An 18917-nucleotide genomic window follows, 5' to 3' on the forward strand; every position below is an offset into this window, starting at 1 on the left:
TGTTCCACCATGTCCAGTGAACTTATTTCATATCACATATGAGCAGGAGTCTTTAATAGTGAGTTTTATGAGAAGCTATAGTTTTGGAACTAGACATTCATAGTACTGCAACTCAGACAGCAGATATCAATCTTTTCATTCCCTTAACAAATAAAGTGCATGGGTATTTTATCAGCCATTTGCATGATAGCTATTGACCAACAATTATATTATATTATTATAACCCAAGAAAGTATTCTAAATGTAACCAGGGTTTTGGTAATACGTTTCAAATACCCTTGAGTATGTAATTAGTGGTTATTCCAAGTATACTACACACACCAGCTATATGAGTACATGAATTGTATGTATTGCGTCTTTTCAAAATTTCATTGTAAAATGTAAAGAAAATTACGTTAGATTTATATTCATTGTCACAACTGTGACTGGTAGGAAACTACAGAGGCAACCATTGCATCAGTTGATGGCCCAATTAAATGTTTAAAAGCAAACGGTTACATTTCCAACAAATAATAATGAAGCAAAGATAATAAAACAGAATGCATTTCCACCTTCTTTAACTTTTACATCATTTAATGTAATAATATATTAAAATGTAGTGCAATATGAACCTTGAGGTAGGAAAATAATTCAAGATAACATTGAGAAACTCTGTGTCACATGTCAGAGGACAGAGATTCAGTGTAGAGTCGGGGTACTCGATGTACCCTGTAGTAGTAGTCCAATTACAAACGAACTCAGACTTGCCAAGCACATGGATAAATTTGTACTTGAACTTCACACGGACTGAGAAAAAGAAAAACTCAGGAACAGGCTAAGATTCCTCAGGAACGCAGCCAGAAGCTCTGCATCTCGTATGCAGCAGGTCATAACAGCAAAAAGGTGCTCCACTAAGTACTAAAGATGCTCGCCCTGAAGGCGTTGAATAATTTGAATCCTTTTGAAACTGGAGAAAATCATTATAAGTTGCATTTTCAGTTGAATTTGGGAGAAACCACGTGAAGCATTCGTTGTGTTGAACTATTTCAGTCGCTTTTGTTTGATTTGCTCATTGCAAACAGCTGAAAGTCTGCACATTTTAACAATAAACCAGATTTGCAATGGGGGTTGAATAATTTTGATTGCAACTATATGTACTTAGATGTGGTCATGGTTCTATCCTACAGGTCACAATGGTGAGCGTTCACATCTTCTGTAAGCTTGACGTACAGTGCATCCGGAAAGTATTCACAGCGCTTCACTTTTTCCACATTTTGTTATGTTACAGCCTTATTCCAAAATGGATTGAATTAATTATTTTCCTCAAAATTCTACAAACAATACCCCATAATGACAATGTGAAAGAAGTTTGTTTGAAATCTTTGCAAATTTATTAAAAATAAAAAAACAAACAAAAAAAAGCACATGTAAGTCTGATAATATGGCGTTGATGGGATGTGGTTCATGGGGACCAAATTCTCTGATGCATCAAACTCCACTACAAATGGGTGAGTATAGCTGTTGCTGGAGGGTAAAATGCTTCTAAGGTCTTGAAAGCACGGTCTTTCCATCTATATGTCTTCACTTTCCTGCTTTGTAGGGACGTGAGTGTGATTGTCTCTGAACTAAAACCTTTGATAAATATTCCGTAAAAATGTGCAAATCCAAAAAAATCTTAGAAGCTCCTTTACTGAATGGTGCTGTGACCATTGGTGTCTTGAGTCTTTGTGTCATGAATCCTGAGATGTGAGACATTCATTATGGAGCAAACCTGTGTGCATGATGAGTGGAAAATCGTTCCCTTGCACCAGTGACCAGGGGGCTGCCATCTACTGCCTGGATGCTTAGTGAGGTTGCACAGGGTACCCAGGGGATGATCATTCAAGTTTCTCGCTGTACTGAAATCTATCAGCACTGGAAAATACATTTCCTTTGAGAAACATGTTAGACAAACTAGAACTGCAGACTTTGTTTTCTTCAAACAAGGTGTTACCTGCAGTCTCATGTGTGAGGAAGATCAAGTATACATATGTAAGAGGTGTTCGGCTCTGCTCTTTGGTTTGTGGAAAGTAAGAGCATTTTCAGCCATGAATTTGTTTCTCTAGCTAAGACCCAACAGCTGCTCCCCTGCTGCATTTCCCAAAGTGGAATGGTAAAAAAAAAAAAAAAAAAAAAAAAGAAACATTATTATATTATGAAACATTGACTTAAACTGTTGGTAAGAGACCACAAGGGAAATTTCATTCTGATAAACAGCCATGAACAAGCTCGTTCAATGTCCTGGGTGAACCAGTGAATAATAAGGCTCACTATTTTAATAAACTCTTACTTTTACAGGAAATATATTGTGCCAGAGTTATACTATCTGTTGTTATCAGGAAGTAGTAGCCTGTGAGCAAAACTGGATCAATCTCACCATTGCAGATTTGCTGAAGTTGTGTGAGCAAGCCTTGGGCAGTGAAAACAGATCTCAAAACCTGTAATTCCAATGGAGCCACAGTTTCAGATTCAGGTGTAAGATGTGGATTCATGTACTTAATTATTTACAGTATCCAGGTTGAAAAAGCTTATAAATGTTACACAAAGATTGTTATCCAAAAACAGTTAGGAGTCAAAGCACAGAAGACTAAACAACCAAGGTACAGGGGCAGTCCAAATCACTGTAATCAAAAATGTCACAAAGGCAAAATGACAGGTACATGAAAATATCAGGCAAAATAACAAGGCTCAGAACTTACACAGATTGTTGGCAAGACTTCCCAAGGATGTGATAAAGACTTTGAGGATGCTTCTTATTATTGAATTATGCCTCCTTGATTTCTTTCCTTGTTTCCACTCCATGCTCCTCCTTCTGAGGAACTGAGATAAGGGTGCAAGGAAACAAGGACAGGAAGAATCAAGCACGAATGTTTGCCAAATGAGGGAAACATGGTAATTGTAGGTACAATAGTAATGGAGTTGTTGATACTCATCAGGCTGGGAAAAGGTTACAAAACCATCTCTAAAGAGTTTGGACTCCACCAATCCACAGTCAGACAGATTGTGTTCAAATGGAGGAAATTTAAGACCATTGTTACACTCCCCAGAGTGGTCGACCAACAAAGCTCACTCCAAGAGCAAAATGTATAACAGTCCTCTCCACGAGGTCACAAAGGAACCCAGACTATCTTCTAAGCAACTAAAGGCCTCTCTCACACTGGCTAAAGTTAATGTTCATGAGTCCACCATCAGGAGAACACTGAACAACAATGGTGTGCATGGCAGGGTTGCAAGGAGAAAGCCACTGCTCTCCATAAAGAACACTGCAGCCCTTCTGCAGTTTGCTAAAGATCACATGGACAAGCCAGAAGGCTATTAGAAGAATGTTTTGTGGAACGATGAGACCAAAATAGAACGTTTTGGTTTAAATGAGAAGCGTTATGTTTGAAGAAAGGAAAACACTACATTCCAGCATAAGAACCTTATCCAATCTGTGAAAGATGGTGGTGGTAGTATCATGGTTTGGGCCTGTTTTGCTGCATCTGGGCCAGGATGATGTGCCATCATTAATGAGACAATGAATTCTGAATTATACCATCGACTTTTCAAGGAAAATGTCAGGACATCTGTCCGTGAACTGAGAGATGAAGAGAAAGTAGGTTAAGCAAGACAACGCCCCTAAACACACAAGTCGTTCAACCAAAGAATGGTTAAAGAATAATAAAGTTAATGTTTTAGAATGGCCAAGTCAAAGTCCTGACCTTAATCCAATAGAAATCTTGTGGAAGGACCTGAAGCAAGCAGTTCATGTGATGAAACCCACCAACATCCCAGAGTTGAAGCTGTTCTGTACTGAGGAATGGGCTAAAATTCCTCCAAGCCGATGTGCAGGACTGATCAACAGTTATTGGAAATGTTTAGTTGCAGTTATTTCTGCACGAGAGGGTCACAACAGATTCAGAAAGCAAAGGTTCACATACTTTTGCCACTCACAGATATGTAATATTGGATCGTTTTCCTCAATAATTAAATGACCAAGTATAATATCTTTTTCTCATTTGATTAATTGGGTTCTCTGTGTCTACTTTTAGGCCATCTGATCATGTTTTAGTTATATAGCTATACAAATAAAGGGTTTAAAAAATTGTCAAGCACCATTGTATATGCCCGGCCAATGCAGGGTAGGTCACTGCTTAGGATCATTTATCCACTGACAAAGCACCAAGCCATAAGGATCTTCTAGTTATATAATTTGAAATGTTAATCCGTCAATCCGACTCCTAAACAAAATTCTTCAGCAATTCTTTTGTTAGATAATAACCAAGTAGTGTCAGATTGGGCTAAAAAGGAATGGGCTAAAACTCCTCAAAGCCAATGTGAGGACTGATCAACACTTACCAGAAATAGTTAGTTGCAGTTATTGCTGCACAAGGGGGTCACACCAGATACTAAAAACAAAGGTTCACATACTTTTGCCACTCACAGATACGTCATATTGGATCACTGTCTTCAATAAATAAATGACCATGTATATATATATATTTTTTTTTTTTCCATTTTTTAAATTTCTCTTTCTTTTTTCCCCCTTATCTACTTTTAGGACTGAAAATCTGATGATGTTTTAGGCCATATTTATGCAGATATACAGAAAATTGTAAAGGGTTTGCATACTTTCAAGCACTACTGTAGTATGGTACAGTAATATAGTATTTCATATTATAAGATTAAAATAGACCAATTTTTTTGTTGTTTTTGCTATTTTTAAGGATTTCTTTCTGAAAAGAACATTATCTGCCAACAGAATAAGCTAATCTAAAGTTTAGAAAAGTAAATTATTATTATTATTATTATTATTATTAATAATAATAATAATAATAATAATAATAATAATAATAGGCACCCTGTCCAGGGTGTACCCCGCCTCGCGCCCAATGCTCCCTGGGATAGGCTCCAGGTTCCCCGTGACCCTGAAAAGGATAAGCGGTATAGAAGATGGATGGATAATAATAATAATAATAATAATAATAATAATAATAATAGGTGTAATATTCATATATTAGGTTTATTGTAATCCTATAATAGGAAATACTAGATCATTTAGACAATATTCAAGATATCATACTTGCTAATGTAAGTCTTTGCAGTGAAAGTGACCTGAATTCACTTACTGATGGTATGTTTCCAAGCTGGATTAACTGTATAACCGATCTGTATATACAGTTTTTAAGCTTACACAATATACTAACCTTTAAAATCCATGTATATATTAAAATGTTTTGACTTTAACAAGATTCTACTCATCACCTGATTTCTCATATACATAAAGTAAGCAAAATGGATGATCTTTATATTTAAAATACTTCTTTTTTTTTTTTTTTTTTTGAGGTCCTGTTCAGATTAGCTCGGCTCTTCCACCTTAACTGACACTCTGTATACACCACAGCTACCATAGCAACAAACGCCAACAACTGAATGCAGTCAATTAGCAATTTATTGTGAGCAGGAAAGCACCTGGACTCAAAAGGACACTTCACCTTGACATCTCAAGATCAGCAATGAATGAATATTAGACACTCTAACGAGACACATGCACGTGTTTTCCGTATGTATACACTTTCACTCTACAGCAGGTACTAATAGAAAACATCCTTCTTGAAATTCTGGGCTTCAGTATGTGGTTGGTCCTAGTTACTGTGAGATTGCGATTTTCACAGGAAGGGCAGATCAAGCATTTTATTAATGTGACAAACTGACATGACTCACATGAGGAGTAGTTGCATGAGATCATATTAAAAAAGTCCCTGTAATTTACTCCTAAGCATGGAAGAGACAGTAAAGGTGGTTATTCCACAACAATCTGTACAAAGGTTCAAGAGATTATAGTAGGACATGACATAGGATATGCTTACAATAATCCAGAATGTTGCAATACCTACCAAACTCACACAATCAGCCAGAGCATGCATTGCATCAGACTGAGGTAATGAGTAATGCATCTGAGACCATCCCACTGATAAAAGAGGTAAAACAGGTTTGCAGCCATGTTTGCGACTACTTTGGTATTTCTTCTTGCTTTGCATGATAAATTCCATACCAAAGAAAAGAAATCGTTTGATTATTTTTTTTTATATAGCACTATCTTTTGTATTATGCTCATGATTTTCAGGATGACTATATCACTTTACTACATTGAAACATGGGAAAGACTTGCGTAGGCACAGCTAACCACGTAGGAGGAGTGTCTTTTCTGTTTTCATGCAGGTTGCACAACAGTTCATTTTGGCTCTAGTGAGCTCTGCGGTAAAACTATGACTCTAGATGTCATGATATACAGTTGGGACTTGTCAAGGCAAGCAGAGAGTACTGAATAATAGTTTGAAAAGACTGCAATGGACTGGAAAGTATTGATGCCTCAAGCTCAATGTTTCTAAGGACTACAACCCCCGAGCAGGATATACTGGTTCGTGTTGAATGAATGAATAAATTTCTGAAGGTTTCTATTAAAGCTCTGAATGGGACAGACAGTCTTGTTTTTGATCTGAGATACTTTGTTGCTTTGAGTCCCTTCCTCTGGTTGATGGCATGCTGGAGCTCATAAAGAATGCCTGGCCCTGGTGGTCTTTGTTGAGTCCATATAAAATTGAGATATACATTTGAAGAAGGTTAACTTTAAAATAAAATACAGTAGTTACAAATCCACAGTTCTGGCTATTTGTGCATTTCATTTTTACAGTTATAATAATAATTTAAAAAAAAAAAAAGTGCTAGACATATTTAAAATGACTCCTGACTTAAAGCACCTCACATATAAAATAATAATAATAATAATTTCAATTCAGGCTCAAGCTTAACATACTATACAATTTCAAGGCACTCAAAAAAAAAAACTGAACGTACAGTACTAACAAATTATTGAGGTCAAACACAAAAATGATGCTAGTGGGCTCCATTTTCTGCCATTTCCCACAGGAGAAAATAAATTCTAATAATTGTTTAAGTCTCTTGCTAATAGCAAATCACACCATTAAAAAGTACCAGTGGGATTTTTTTGCATGACATTGTTCAGGGAAAAAAAACTGTACATGAAAATACATTGCTCGGGATAGGAATACCTATGTAACAAAGCAGAGCTTTTAGGTCTTCTGTATGTCCTGTGTTGTCTTTCTTTCTATTGAGTGACGTAAACTGGTACTCATTTCTGTGCTTGAGGTGGTAGCACGAGTGTTGGCCCTAGATGACCTCTGGCGACGGGTGCCGTTACAGACACATCGCAGCAAATTCTTGATGGTGACCCACATCTCATTGTCCTTGTAAGAGTATATAATAGGGTTCATCACAGAGTTGAGGACAGCCAGAAGAAGAAACCAGCGCTTAAACTTCAGCAAATTACATTTCTCACATTGTAAGCCATCCAGGAGCAGCACCACGAAACCAGGTGTCCAACAGATCACAAAAACCCCTGCAAGAGGGAGAGACAATGCGATTTTAGAGAATGTGATTTCAGTATTTTTGTACACACACATAAGATATACATTTTACATATACTGTATATATAAAATGCAACATAAAAATTAGGTGTATTAGTAACTCCACAGAAATCTAATAAAATAAAGTTTTTAGTTGTCCTCATTATTTAAAAAAAAAATATATATATATATTTTTTTAACTACAAATAATTCTTTTAGCAATCTAACCTAATCCAAATTAGGACTAGTATTTAATGTTCGAGAGCACACACTAAATATGTTAAACAACGTACACATTAAGTTTTTTTTTTTTTTTAATCCAGCTATGTCCAAGCCTATGCTTGCACAATAAATATCACTGACTTTGTGAGCTCTCATAGCTAAAATAGCAGAGCAGATCAGCCCTGCTCTCATGAGGGCCAAGGAACAGCCCATGAAGCTTTGAGATGGAAAAAAAAAGAATAGGGAAAGTCTATTAAAACACCAACGAAGCTTTTAGCCTTCTTAGGAGCACTGTGAATATAATCCGTCATATGAAATCTATTATAATACGCTACCAAAATCAGGCAAAACCGAGTGCTTGGGTAAGAATGGCAGTTGTCAGAGAAGCGTCCAGGAGATCAGCTACAGCAGTGAAGGGCTTCCATGGCTCACTGGCTGAAATAAGAGAACCTGTGCAGAGCTCAACAATATCGTAAGATCTTCAGAGATCCGATCACAGATCAGAATGGCCAAAAGGTGGCTACATCTTTAAAAGGCTATGCTATAAAATCTGAGAGCTTTTGGAAAAAGATTTTGTCTGAAAAAAGTTCAGCCATTTGATCGAATGCAAAAGCATAATGTTTGGCAGAAATCCAGGATTCAGGTAAGACTATTCCTGTGATCAAGCATGGTGGTGGTAGCATCTAGGGTTGCTTTTCAGCAGGAGGAACTGGAATGCTTGTTGCCATCACGGGCAATATGGATGGAACCAAATTTAAGCAAAATTTTAAGGAGAACATGTTGCCATACAGTATGAGCGTGGGGCGGGGGGGGTGGTTTAGTGGTTAGCACATTTATCTCGCACTATCAGGGTTGGGTGCTCGAATCCCACCTCCTCCCTGTGTACACGGAGCTTGCATGTTCTCCCCGTGCTTCAGGGGTTTCCTCCAGGTACTCCGATTGTAGGCTGATTGGCTCTTCCATATTGTCCGTCGTGTGTGAATGTGTGTGTAATTGTGCCCTGCGATGGGTTGGCCACACTTTGTGCCCCAAGTTCCCTGGGATAGGCTCCAGGCTCCCCCATGATCCTGTGTAGGATAAGCAGTATGGAAGATGGATGGATATACTCTATATGGCCAAAAGTTTGCGGACTCCTGACCATCACACCTGTATGTGCTTTTCAAACTTCCCATTCCAGATTCAATCCCCCTTTTCTGTTATAATAACCTCCACTCTTCTGGGAAGGCTTGTTCAAAGGTATTATCATAGTAATAATCAATGAAGCTCAGGTGTTTCTGAAGGATTTTCTCCTTGGTTTCATCTGACTGCTGAAGCCATGGTCCACAACGAGCTTACAAAGCATGTACGGGATCTCATTGTCGAATAGCGTTGATCAAGAGAGGAGTACAAAAGATGTTCCATGGAACACCATGAACGCCCTCATCAACAGGTAGAGAAAAAGAGACACCACAGTGACATTACTAATACAGGACGTCCCTCGGGAATTGATGAAAAGACAAGAAGAAAACATGTCATAGAGGCTGCCAAGAGACATACAGCAACATTAAAGGACTTGCATGTATATTTGACAAGTACTGATCACTCTCTGCAAGTCACAACAATATCTCACATATGTGCACATGAGATCCCCTTGCAATTAGATAGAGCTGGATCATTTCTGCAAGGAAGAGGGGAATAAAATCGAGACGTATTAATTTGTTAGATTCTTACTCAAAAAAACCGAGTGCTGTAATAAAAGCAAAAAGGCGCCTAGTATTAGATAAGGGGTGTGCAAACTTATGCAAACAGGACATTGTAAGTGTTTCTTCCCCCCCCCCCCAAAAACGGTTATAATTTGCTTTTCACTTGAATTTTGCTGGCTGCTATATCACATTAAACACAGAATAAGCAGAAGAGATGCAAATCTCGATAAGAGGAACAAGCACAGCTTTCAGGGTGAGATTCTGTCAACTAAAAGAATGTACCTACTGTATATCAGTGGTGGACAGCATGTAGGGGCTTGTATTTAGGAATAACAGTGCTCCATAACAAGCAGTACAGCACAACAATGATTCTGTTTTCAGCAATAGAACACGCTCACATCTAAAGCAGAAAAACTCAAACTATTACAAGTTTAAAGGGCAATAATTGGGCTTATTCAGCCCAATTACTACAGTATACACCAACTATAGCAGCACTCACTAGACCGAAATGTTTTGCCATTAAGATTTTACAACACAACCACATCAAATGGGGGAATCCTCTGTGGTTAGTATGCGCCACATGTAAGTTACCATTCCCTCTAATCTTATAATAAAATATCTGAAGGAAAAGGCAGGGAATGCATGTTGCACATGTGGCAGTTCAGTTTAGAGGCTTTTTGACTTAATGTTTTCTGTGGTAACAAAAAATGGCCAAAAAAACAACCCCTAAAGCTTCTCTTTCCCATGGCTTCAAGAATGTAACACAAAACTTAAATATTTATGCATGATACGTGTCAGAAATGGCTTATTTAGTAGTAATCTTTCAAAAAGCCACCAAAAATTGCCAGAAAAAAGAGCTTCTATTGCCTCTGGGTTATCGAGAAACTTTATCTTTCGGGAGCATTATCAGGAATGCTTCGAGCAGCAGCAGAATGCTTAGAGAAAGCATCTTTTTTGCTGCAGGTTCCTTATGCATGCTGTATTAGGATTGAAACATACCAGGGAACGTTGTTAAAGGAAAATGATCAACTGTGGGTTGCTGTGATGCAATACAACCCCAATGTTTATTATTTTCCTATTACAGCATGTGCTAAATGTATTGTATTCCTCTTAAACCACAGCTATTTGCCAACAATTAGTAGCTAATAGTTAATATCCATTTATAATTGAATGTTGTGGAATGTCCATGAAACAAGTTATTTTCTATTTTCACTTACATTATAACAGATATCAAGAAGCGTTCCCTTACAAGGATCTTTATAAAAAACCAAAAAGAAAACGCAGCTTTTCACGTTAACGAGGAATTGCAAATGTCAAAAATCAAAAAACCTGTCCTAAAGACAATCCTGAGATAGGTGGAAAACTTAAAAGGACTGAATTTACCTTTTACTTACATATGATAGTCCTTCCAAAATTGTTGAAGTATACGAGTAAGTAAGTAAATAAAATTTATTTATATAGCACGTTTCACACAGCAAAGCTGACCAAAGTGCTGCACAGAGTAAGGAAAGTAACATAGACATAGTAACATACTAACTGAAAGCTTCACTATTTTCACATGTATACATTTTGCTTTGTTAAATAACCACACACTTTTTAATCTGTATAGAATCAGTTTTATACCACAGTACTGCTGAATTCTTGAATCTGATTGGTCAGAAGGTGTTGACTGTGAATGTAGCGCCAGGAGTGATTCAAATGTTAGGTTCATATTAATGTACGAACATTAATATGAACCTAACACCAGCACACACACACACGCACACCCCCACACCCCAATACATCATTTCTATAACAGTTTATTCATAGGGACTTATACAGTCAACAGTCCACATAACCTTGCACTAATAATACACTGATTTAAAATGTGCTGCTGTTTATCAGAGAAATATGTGTAATCTTTCTCCAAAGTCAGTGCTTTTCCATGTCTCGGTATACCGAGAGACCAAGTTTTTGTGTTTTGTCTAATTAACGTGAAGAGAAAGAGGAAACCATGATGAACGATAAAATAATGACCGTTTATAGCATCTGTATTTATTTCTTTTTTAAAAATGTAATCACTGCCGAATTGCTCTGATATAAGAGGATTAAAACACTTTGGGATGTGCTCTTACTATATATGAAAATAATCAGCTTCCCATCATCGATTGTGTTCTTAAACCAGTATGCCCTGTCATATTTTATACTTTACATAACAGACTCGAACAGAGTGAAGCTTTTGAAAATGTGAGATACAGACTATTTGAAACCTTTGTCCCTATCAGTGCTATAAACAAAGATGTCATGTGCTATGGTACTCGAATCAGATAATTCATTTTATCTTTCGACCTTGTGTATTACATAACTCATCATGCTGTAAACTGCAGAGAACGATCAATGCATAGCAGTGGAATATCCTTAACTCTCTTAAATACTTCTCGGTTAAAATTATAACCGAAATAAGCCATTTAAGTCTTTTGAAGACTTGTTGTTTTCATGGAAGTGTTTTTGTGTTTTTCATTGTCAAGGAATGACTCAAATTTAGGAGAGGCTTTCACCCTCTCTTCTGACCTGAAAATATCATCTTTTATTAACAGTCATTTCTAATACATACAGTATCTCACAAAAGTGAGTATAAATATTTGATTATATCTTTTCTTGTGACAACACTGAAGAAATGACACTTTGCTACAATGTAAAGTAGTGAGTGTGCAGCTTGTGTAACAGTGTAAATTTGCTGTCCCCTCAAAATAACTCAACACACAGCCATTAATGTCTAAACCGCTGGCAACAAAAGTGAGTACACCCCTAAGTGAAAATGTCCAAATTGGGCCCAAAGTGTCAATATTTTGTGTGGCCACCATTATTTTCCAGCACTGCCTTAAGCCTCTTGGACATGGAGTTCACCAGAGCTTCACAGGTTTCCACTGGAGTCCTCTTCCACTCCTCCATGACGACATCACGGAGCTGGTGGATGTTAGAGACCTTGTGCTCCTCCACCTTCCGTTTCAGGATGCCCCACAGATGCTCAATAGGGTTTAGGTCTGGAGACATGCTTGGCCAGTCCATCACCTTCACCCCCAGCTTCTTTAGCAAGGCAGTGGTCGTCTTGGAGGTGTGTTTGGGGTAGTTATCATGCTGGAATACTGCCCTGCGGCCCAGTCTCCGAAGGGAGGGGATCGTGCTCTGCTTCAGTATGTCACAGTACATGTTGGCATTCATGATTCCCTCAATGAACTGTAGCTCCCCAGTGCCGGCAGCACTCATACAGCCCCAGTCCTTGACACTACCACCACCATGCTTGACTGTAGGCAAGACACACTTGTCTTTGTACTCCTCACCTGCTTGCCGCCACACACGCTTGACACCATCTGAACCAAATAAGTTTATCTTGGTCTCATCAGACCACAGGACATGGTTCCAGTAATCCATGTCCTTATTCTGCTTGTCTTCAGCAAACTGTTTGCGGGCTTTCTTGTGCATCATGTTTAGAAGAGGCTTCCTTCTGGGACGACAGCCATGCAGACCAATTTGATGCAGTGTGCAGCGTATGGTCTGAGCACTGACAGGCTGACCCCCCTGCAACCTCTGCAGCAATGCTGGCAGCACTCATACGTCTATTTCCCAAACACAACCTCTGGATATGACGCTGAGCACGTGCACTCAACTTCTTTGGTCGGCCATGGCGAGGCCTGTATTGAGTGGAACCTGTCCTGTTAAACCGCTGTATGGTCTTGGCCACCATGCTGCAGCTCAGTGTCAGGGTCTTGGCAATCTTCTTATAGCCTAGGACATCTTTATGTAGAGCAACAATTCTTTTTTTCAGATCCTCAGAGACTTCTTTGCCATGAGGTGCCATGTTGAACTTCCAGTGACCAGTATGAGGGAGTGTGTGAGCGATGATACCAAATTAAACACACCTGCTCCCCATTCACACCTGAGACCTTGTAACACTAACAAGTCACATGACACCGGGGAGGGAAAATGGCTAATTGGGCCCAGTTTGGACATTTTCACTTAGGGGTGTATTCACTTTTGTTGCCAGAGGTTTAGACATTAATGGATGTGTGTTGAGTTATTTTGAGGGGACAGCAAATTTACACTGTTACACAAGCTGCACACTCACTACTTTACATTGTAGCAAAGTGTCATTTCTTCAGTGTTGTCACATGAAAAGATCTAATCAAATATTTACAAAAATGTGAGGGGTGTACTCACTTTTGTGAGATACTGTACATTGCAGTTACACAGCCTGGCATCTGCATGACGTTAACTTAACCCCACCCAGAGAAAAGAACAATCAGATACAGCCAACTGAAAGACATTGCCGAAAAGGTGACAAGAAATTCGACCTCTTCTGTTAAGAATCGAGTTGAAATGCTGCCCACGTTCACGGTGTTGCGTCACCGTATTCTAAAAAGATTCGATTTTTATCTGTTTTCGCCAACACCGCCAACTTGGGCATGTTCATTGTGGTTTGGCATGTTGTATGAAAGTGCTAGGACACTTTATCATGGCTCCTGAGCTCCGGTGGTACAAACTGCTCTCAAACAATTTTGGAAAAGACCCATGTGAACAATCTGTATTCAAGTCGAACCTTAAGCTGTAGTAGCACCTCATCAGCTGTCCACACGTATAAATTCTTGCGTTTGTCATTTTTTGTTTTCCGACTTTTGACCGTTCTTTATTGTGTCTTATTTTCCGCTCAATACGCTCTTGATGTTATGATGCGTTTGACATAACAGTTTTATGACGAGCTTTATCACTTCATCACAGGGCTGGCGTACTCATGTAAACGTTGTCAGACCTGTTTTTGCTTTTTTTATGTGAATATTATATAAATATTTTCAATATTTCAGTGTTTGTCTGGGGTCTTTTTTTTTAACGCAGGGGTAAAATATTGACATTTTTAAGACATGTAATAGGCACATAAAAACAAGATTGTATTTTTAGGTTGACTGATTCCACCAAGTAACCAATTAAATCAGTTATCTGCAATATGATAAATACATGCTTTTGGTGTGTATGATACATTTGTTTGAGCCAAGCAAAATGAGCGGGGTTCTACCTGATAAAATGCAGTTCATACAGGTCAAGTGGCCTCAAAGACATAAAACCAGGGATCTATTTATAGAGTATAATAGAAAACCTACCCAATACAGTCATCACTGTTTTAATGAGCTTGATTGGCGTCTTCTTGCGTTTCAAAGATCCAGTGGCATTGCCATTTAAGTGATTTGTTTTCTTCCTCACATAGACATATATCCTTAAGTATATGGCTACCATAATGAGGAAAATCCCCAGGTTGAATGCTGACCAGAAGATCAGGTAACTCCTGCTGAAGATTGGTGCCAACATTGAGCACTGTCGGATATTGCAGATGCAGTTCCAGCCCAGGCTTGGTACTGCACCCATAAAGATGGAGATGACCCAAACCAGCAAGATCAAGAGGGTTACCCGGCGCTTTGTAAGGTTACTGTGTACTTTCCAGTTCATGATGGAGATGTAGCGCTCCAGAGCAATCACCAGCAGGTTTGCGAGTGAGGCTGAGAGGCTTGTGTCCAACAGGCCCTGGCGAAGAAAGTACTTCTGTACCGTCAGCGTTTGGGAAACTGCACCCGTGTTGAACACGAGATACAAATATGCGATCCCAGCAAGAAGGTCAGAAGCAGCAAGGTTGGCCACAAGATAATAGAATGCATAGTGAAACCGTTTGTTGGTGATCACAGCGGTGATGACCATTGCGTTGGACACCAGGATGAAGCAGCAGAAAATGTAGCCCACACACTGAAGCACAACGAGATGCGTGAACTCCCAGTCTTCAATCACTTGATTGCTTTTGTTGTAAAAAAACCCCATGCGCTCATCATAGTAACATTGGTTCTGACTGGACATCTTGTGCAGAATGAAATTGCTCTGGAAGAAGAAATAACAAAGAATAAGGACATATCCAAAAAAAAATAATAATAAATTAAATGGAATAAATATGAGATTTAATTGTATGAACCAATAAAAATGGATAAAGCTGAACCAAAGAATTCTATCTCTAATATGCACAATCTAGGAGGTTAAAGAGATTCAGGTGAGCAAACAGCAAGCTTGACTTATTTAAAAAGTGGGAAATCTGTTAAGTGGGCTAAACCACATCTTGTTCCAGCCTTGAACCTTTTCATATTGTATCTGCAGAGGTTATTTCAGTTAATTAAAATGATCCATAGGCTCAATCGGATTGTGACTCAGTTTCTATTCTTCAAGTCCTTTCTTGTGGAGTGGTTTAATTCGGTTTAACATGATTGGAAATGTTTTATTGACGGCAATTCCCCTGGATACACCCTGGCAGTGTAAAGTAAGAAAGAAAGAAAGACAGACAGACAGAAAGAAAGAAAGTCAGACAGATAGATAGAAGTAAAGAAAGACAGGCAGACAGACAGAAATAAAGAAAGACAGACTGACAGAAATAAAGACAGACAGAAATAAATAAAGACAGACAGACAGACAGAAATAAATAGACAGAAATAAAGAAAGACAGACAGAAATAAAGAAAGGCAGACAAACAGACAGAAATAAATAAAGACAGACAGACAGAAAGAAAGACAAACAGAAATAAAGAAAGACAGAAATAAATAAAGACAAACAGACAGAAATAAATAAAGTCAGACAGAAAGAAAAACAGAAATAAAGACACAGACAAAGAAAGACAGACAGAAATAAATAAAGACAGACAAACAGACAGAAATAAATAAAGACAAACAGAAATAAAGAAAGACAGACAGACAGAAAGAAAGACAAACTGAAATAAAGAAAGACAGACAGACAGAAAGAAAGACAAACCGAAATAAAGAAAGACAGACAGACAGAAAGAAAGACAGACAGAAATAAATATTGACAGACATAAATAAATAAAGACAGAAAGACAGACAGAAATAAATAAAGACAGACAGACAGAAATAAATAAAGACAGACAGACAGATACATAGACAGAAAGAAAGAGACAGACAGAGAGAAATAAAGAAAGAAATACTCCGATTTTCAGGCAAGTTTTGACAGAATCCAGAGTCGATTAAAAAAGATGTTTTTATTTGTGTAGTCTACTTGTCACAGAATGTTTTGCTGATTTGATCAGAAGTTATAAGAGACACAGATCAGCACGAAATCATAATGGATAGAAAAATCCGACAGCTTGTGTCTGTACACCTGTGTGTGAAAGCTTTGGCCGAACAGACACCGAGACTTACCAGTACCACCTGCAGAACCTGGGCCAGATGAACTGATCCGTCGCATTTGTTTGTGAATGTCTCCACTCGCGCATTTCATGCGAGGTTCTTCCTGGTTCCCTCTGGCTGATCTCTCCAGTAATCTGAGAACGGAGAGTGAAAGCGACGAGTCTGAAGGGTTTGGGAAGACGGGGCGGTTGGTGTGGGTGTGGAAAGTCGCGTACTGTAACACTTACATCTTCTTTTTGTCCTCTATAACATGAATATTCATTTATATAACACGTCATTCGAGATGTCATGTACATGTGTATACACACCTGGCTAGTGCATGAACAGAACATGAAACTAAACTATCTTACACATCAGGACATCCCCAAAGCACCTTATATCTCCAGGTAAAAGCTTAGGGGAGAGCGGGGCATAACCTAACACTGTTTTCTCATGTTTGTTCATAACGTCTGATAAAAATATTTGGTCTTGAACACACACACACACACACACACGTACATATATATACATATATACATGTGTGTGTGTGTGTGTGTATTATATATATATATATATATATATATATATATATATACACACACACACACACACACACACACATATATATACATACATTTATATGTTTTATTTAAATATGATGATCAGTGTAAATTGTTATTATTTTGTTTAAAGATTGATTTTTTTTTCATTTGGCACTGCCCTTCAGAAGCTAAATAAGGTCTTTACATGCTTTCCAGAAGACAAAATAACAACAATTTACACAGATCATCCTGTTCAAAAGTTTACACCCCCCGGCTCTTAACGTAAGCTATCGTGTTGCCTTCTTGAGCATCAGTGAATGTGTGCACCTTTTGTAATAGTCCGAGTCCCTCAGTCGTCCTCAGTGTGAAAAGACGGATCTCAACATCATCTAGCCGCTGCTGGAAAGGGGTCAAATATGCGGAGGATGCTGGAAAAGCAAAGAATGTGCAGGACCTGAACAGTGGGCAGTTTAACTGCTCAGGACAAACAAGGGACTCGTGAACAAGCATAAACAAAACTTAAAAAAAACATAAAAACGGTCGTGGATCATCCAGGGAACGACACACGGTATTAAGAATCAAGGGTATGTAAACTTTTGAACAGGGTAATTTTTATAAATCCAGCTATAATCTTGTGGACTATATGTAAACATCTGTTATGTGAAATAGCTTATTCAGGACAAAACTAAATAAAAAAAACAACATGGGATTTTTATGATCCCTGTTATTTTGTTAAAAGTATTAAGATTTTCAGATTCTACAAGGGGTATGTAAACTTTTTGGCACAACTGTAATTAGCTCATATATGGTTGTTCACTGTAGTATCACACTAGGATTAATTTCACCATGTAGTAATGTCTATGCCAGACAACAGCTCCATTTAAGCAGTTTAATTGAGTTTAGTAGTGGTCCTGTTACAGCATAAAAAAGCTGCCCCCAAAAGGCAAGCAATGACCTTTGTAAAAAGCAGGCAGGAAAGTACAGTCTCTGGAAAGTGTGCTGACATGCCCCTTAGGAACATTAAAAGACAGGCAGCTAAAAGTGGACATGGGAAAGCAGCACAAATTCCCTGAGATCATCACAATAACCACACTTTGACTGGACATATTGCTGCAGGCAATTCCACGGGAGGACAAGATAAAGGAGTCCCATGAGAGGAAGAAGACCATGTACTGGGACTTAGTGGCGGAGTGTTGCAGTAAGGGAAAGTGGGCAGTCAGTATGCCCATAGCGGTGGGGTGTAGGGGATTTGCTGGGCAGTCACTCAGGAAAGCCTGCAGCAAAATGGGCATTAAAGAAGCTGGAAAAAAGAAGGCCATGGTGGCTTTTGCTAAGAAAGGTGAGACGTGGCAAAAATGCTATAGTACATAATTCGGGCCTGATCAACAAAGGCGAGGGTGTCTGACGTAAGAAACAAATACTTTTGTCACATTTTTTCTTACCTTTTCTCATACTGTCTACACACTCCATTTTTCCTTTCTATCAACCACTGTCTAGTCTTTGTGCACCAACTATTGTGAGAAATTAATAAGTAAATAAGACAAGTAGGGGTTCTGAGTGGTAGTTATGACTTACTACTGGCCTGCTGGAGAGAGAGAGAGAGAGAGAGAGAGAGAGAGAGAGAGAGAGAGAGAGACCTGTAAGAAAGCATGCATTAGAGCACAAGCACAGGAAAATGGGTCAGTCCACTGGGAAAATTCAATAGACCAGAAATTAAGCCAAAAACATATTGCATTGGAAAGGGGAGTCATTTTCTTTTCACAGCCTTACTCAGTGTGTGAAATATTTGTTTCCCCATACATTTCTGATGTACCGAATTTATTCCATAACCCCGCTTTCCTAATCATTTAAATAAATCTTACAATA

General features: G+C 38.5%; 1 protein-coding gene across 1 annotated transcript; it reads right to left on the reverse strand.

The window, feature by feature from the left end:
• Positions 1 to 5431: 5431 nt before the first annotated feature.
• lpar3 (lysophosphatidic acid receptor 3) lies at positions 5432 to 16633 on the reverse strand. The gene is made up of 3 exons (XM_053634499.1): positions 16543 to 16633; positions 14461 to 15223; positions 5432 to 7417 (listed from the first exon to the last, which is right to left on the reverse strand). The coding sequence occupies exons 2-3, from the start codon at positions 15200 to 15202 to the stop codon at positions 7092 to 7094; spliced, it is 1068 nt and encodes a 355-aa protein (XP_053490474.1). The 5' UTR covers positions 15203 to 15223; positions 16543 to 16633; the 3' UTR covers positions 5432 to 7091.
• Between the last annotated feature and the right edge of the window lie 2284 nt (positions 16634 to 18917).

Source organism: Ictalurus furcatus, chromosome 10, assembly GCF_023375685.1.
Source record: "Ictalurus furcatus strain D&B chromosome 10, Billie_1.0, whole genome shotgun sequence".
Classification (NCBI taxonomy): domain Eukaryota; kingdom Metazoa; phylum Chordata; class Actinopteri; order Siluriformes; family Ictaluridae; genus Ictalurus; species Ictalurus furcatus.

What these genes read in the sequence shown, in the direction of transcription:
- lpar3 (XM_053634499.1), bottom strand. Translation starts at nt 15,202, where the DNA reads ATGTCCAGTCAGAACCAATGTTACTATGATGAGCGCATGGGGTTTTTT. An exon ending in AACAGTGATGACTGTATTGG is followed by an intron (nt 7,418 to 14,460) that starts GTAGGTTTTCTA and finishes TCCCTCTTGCAG; the next exon opens with GGGTTTTTGTGATCTGTTGG.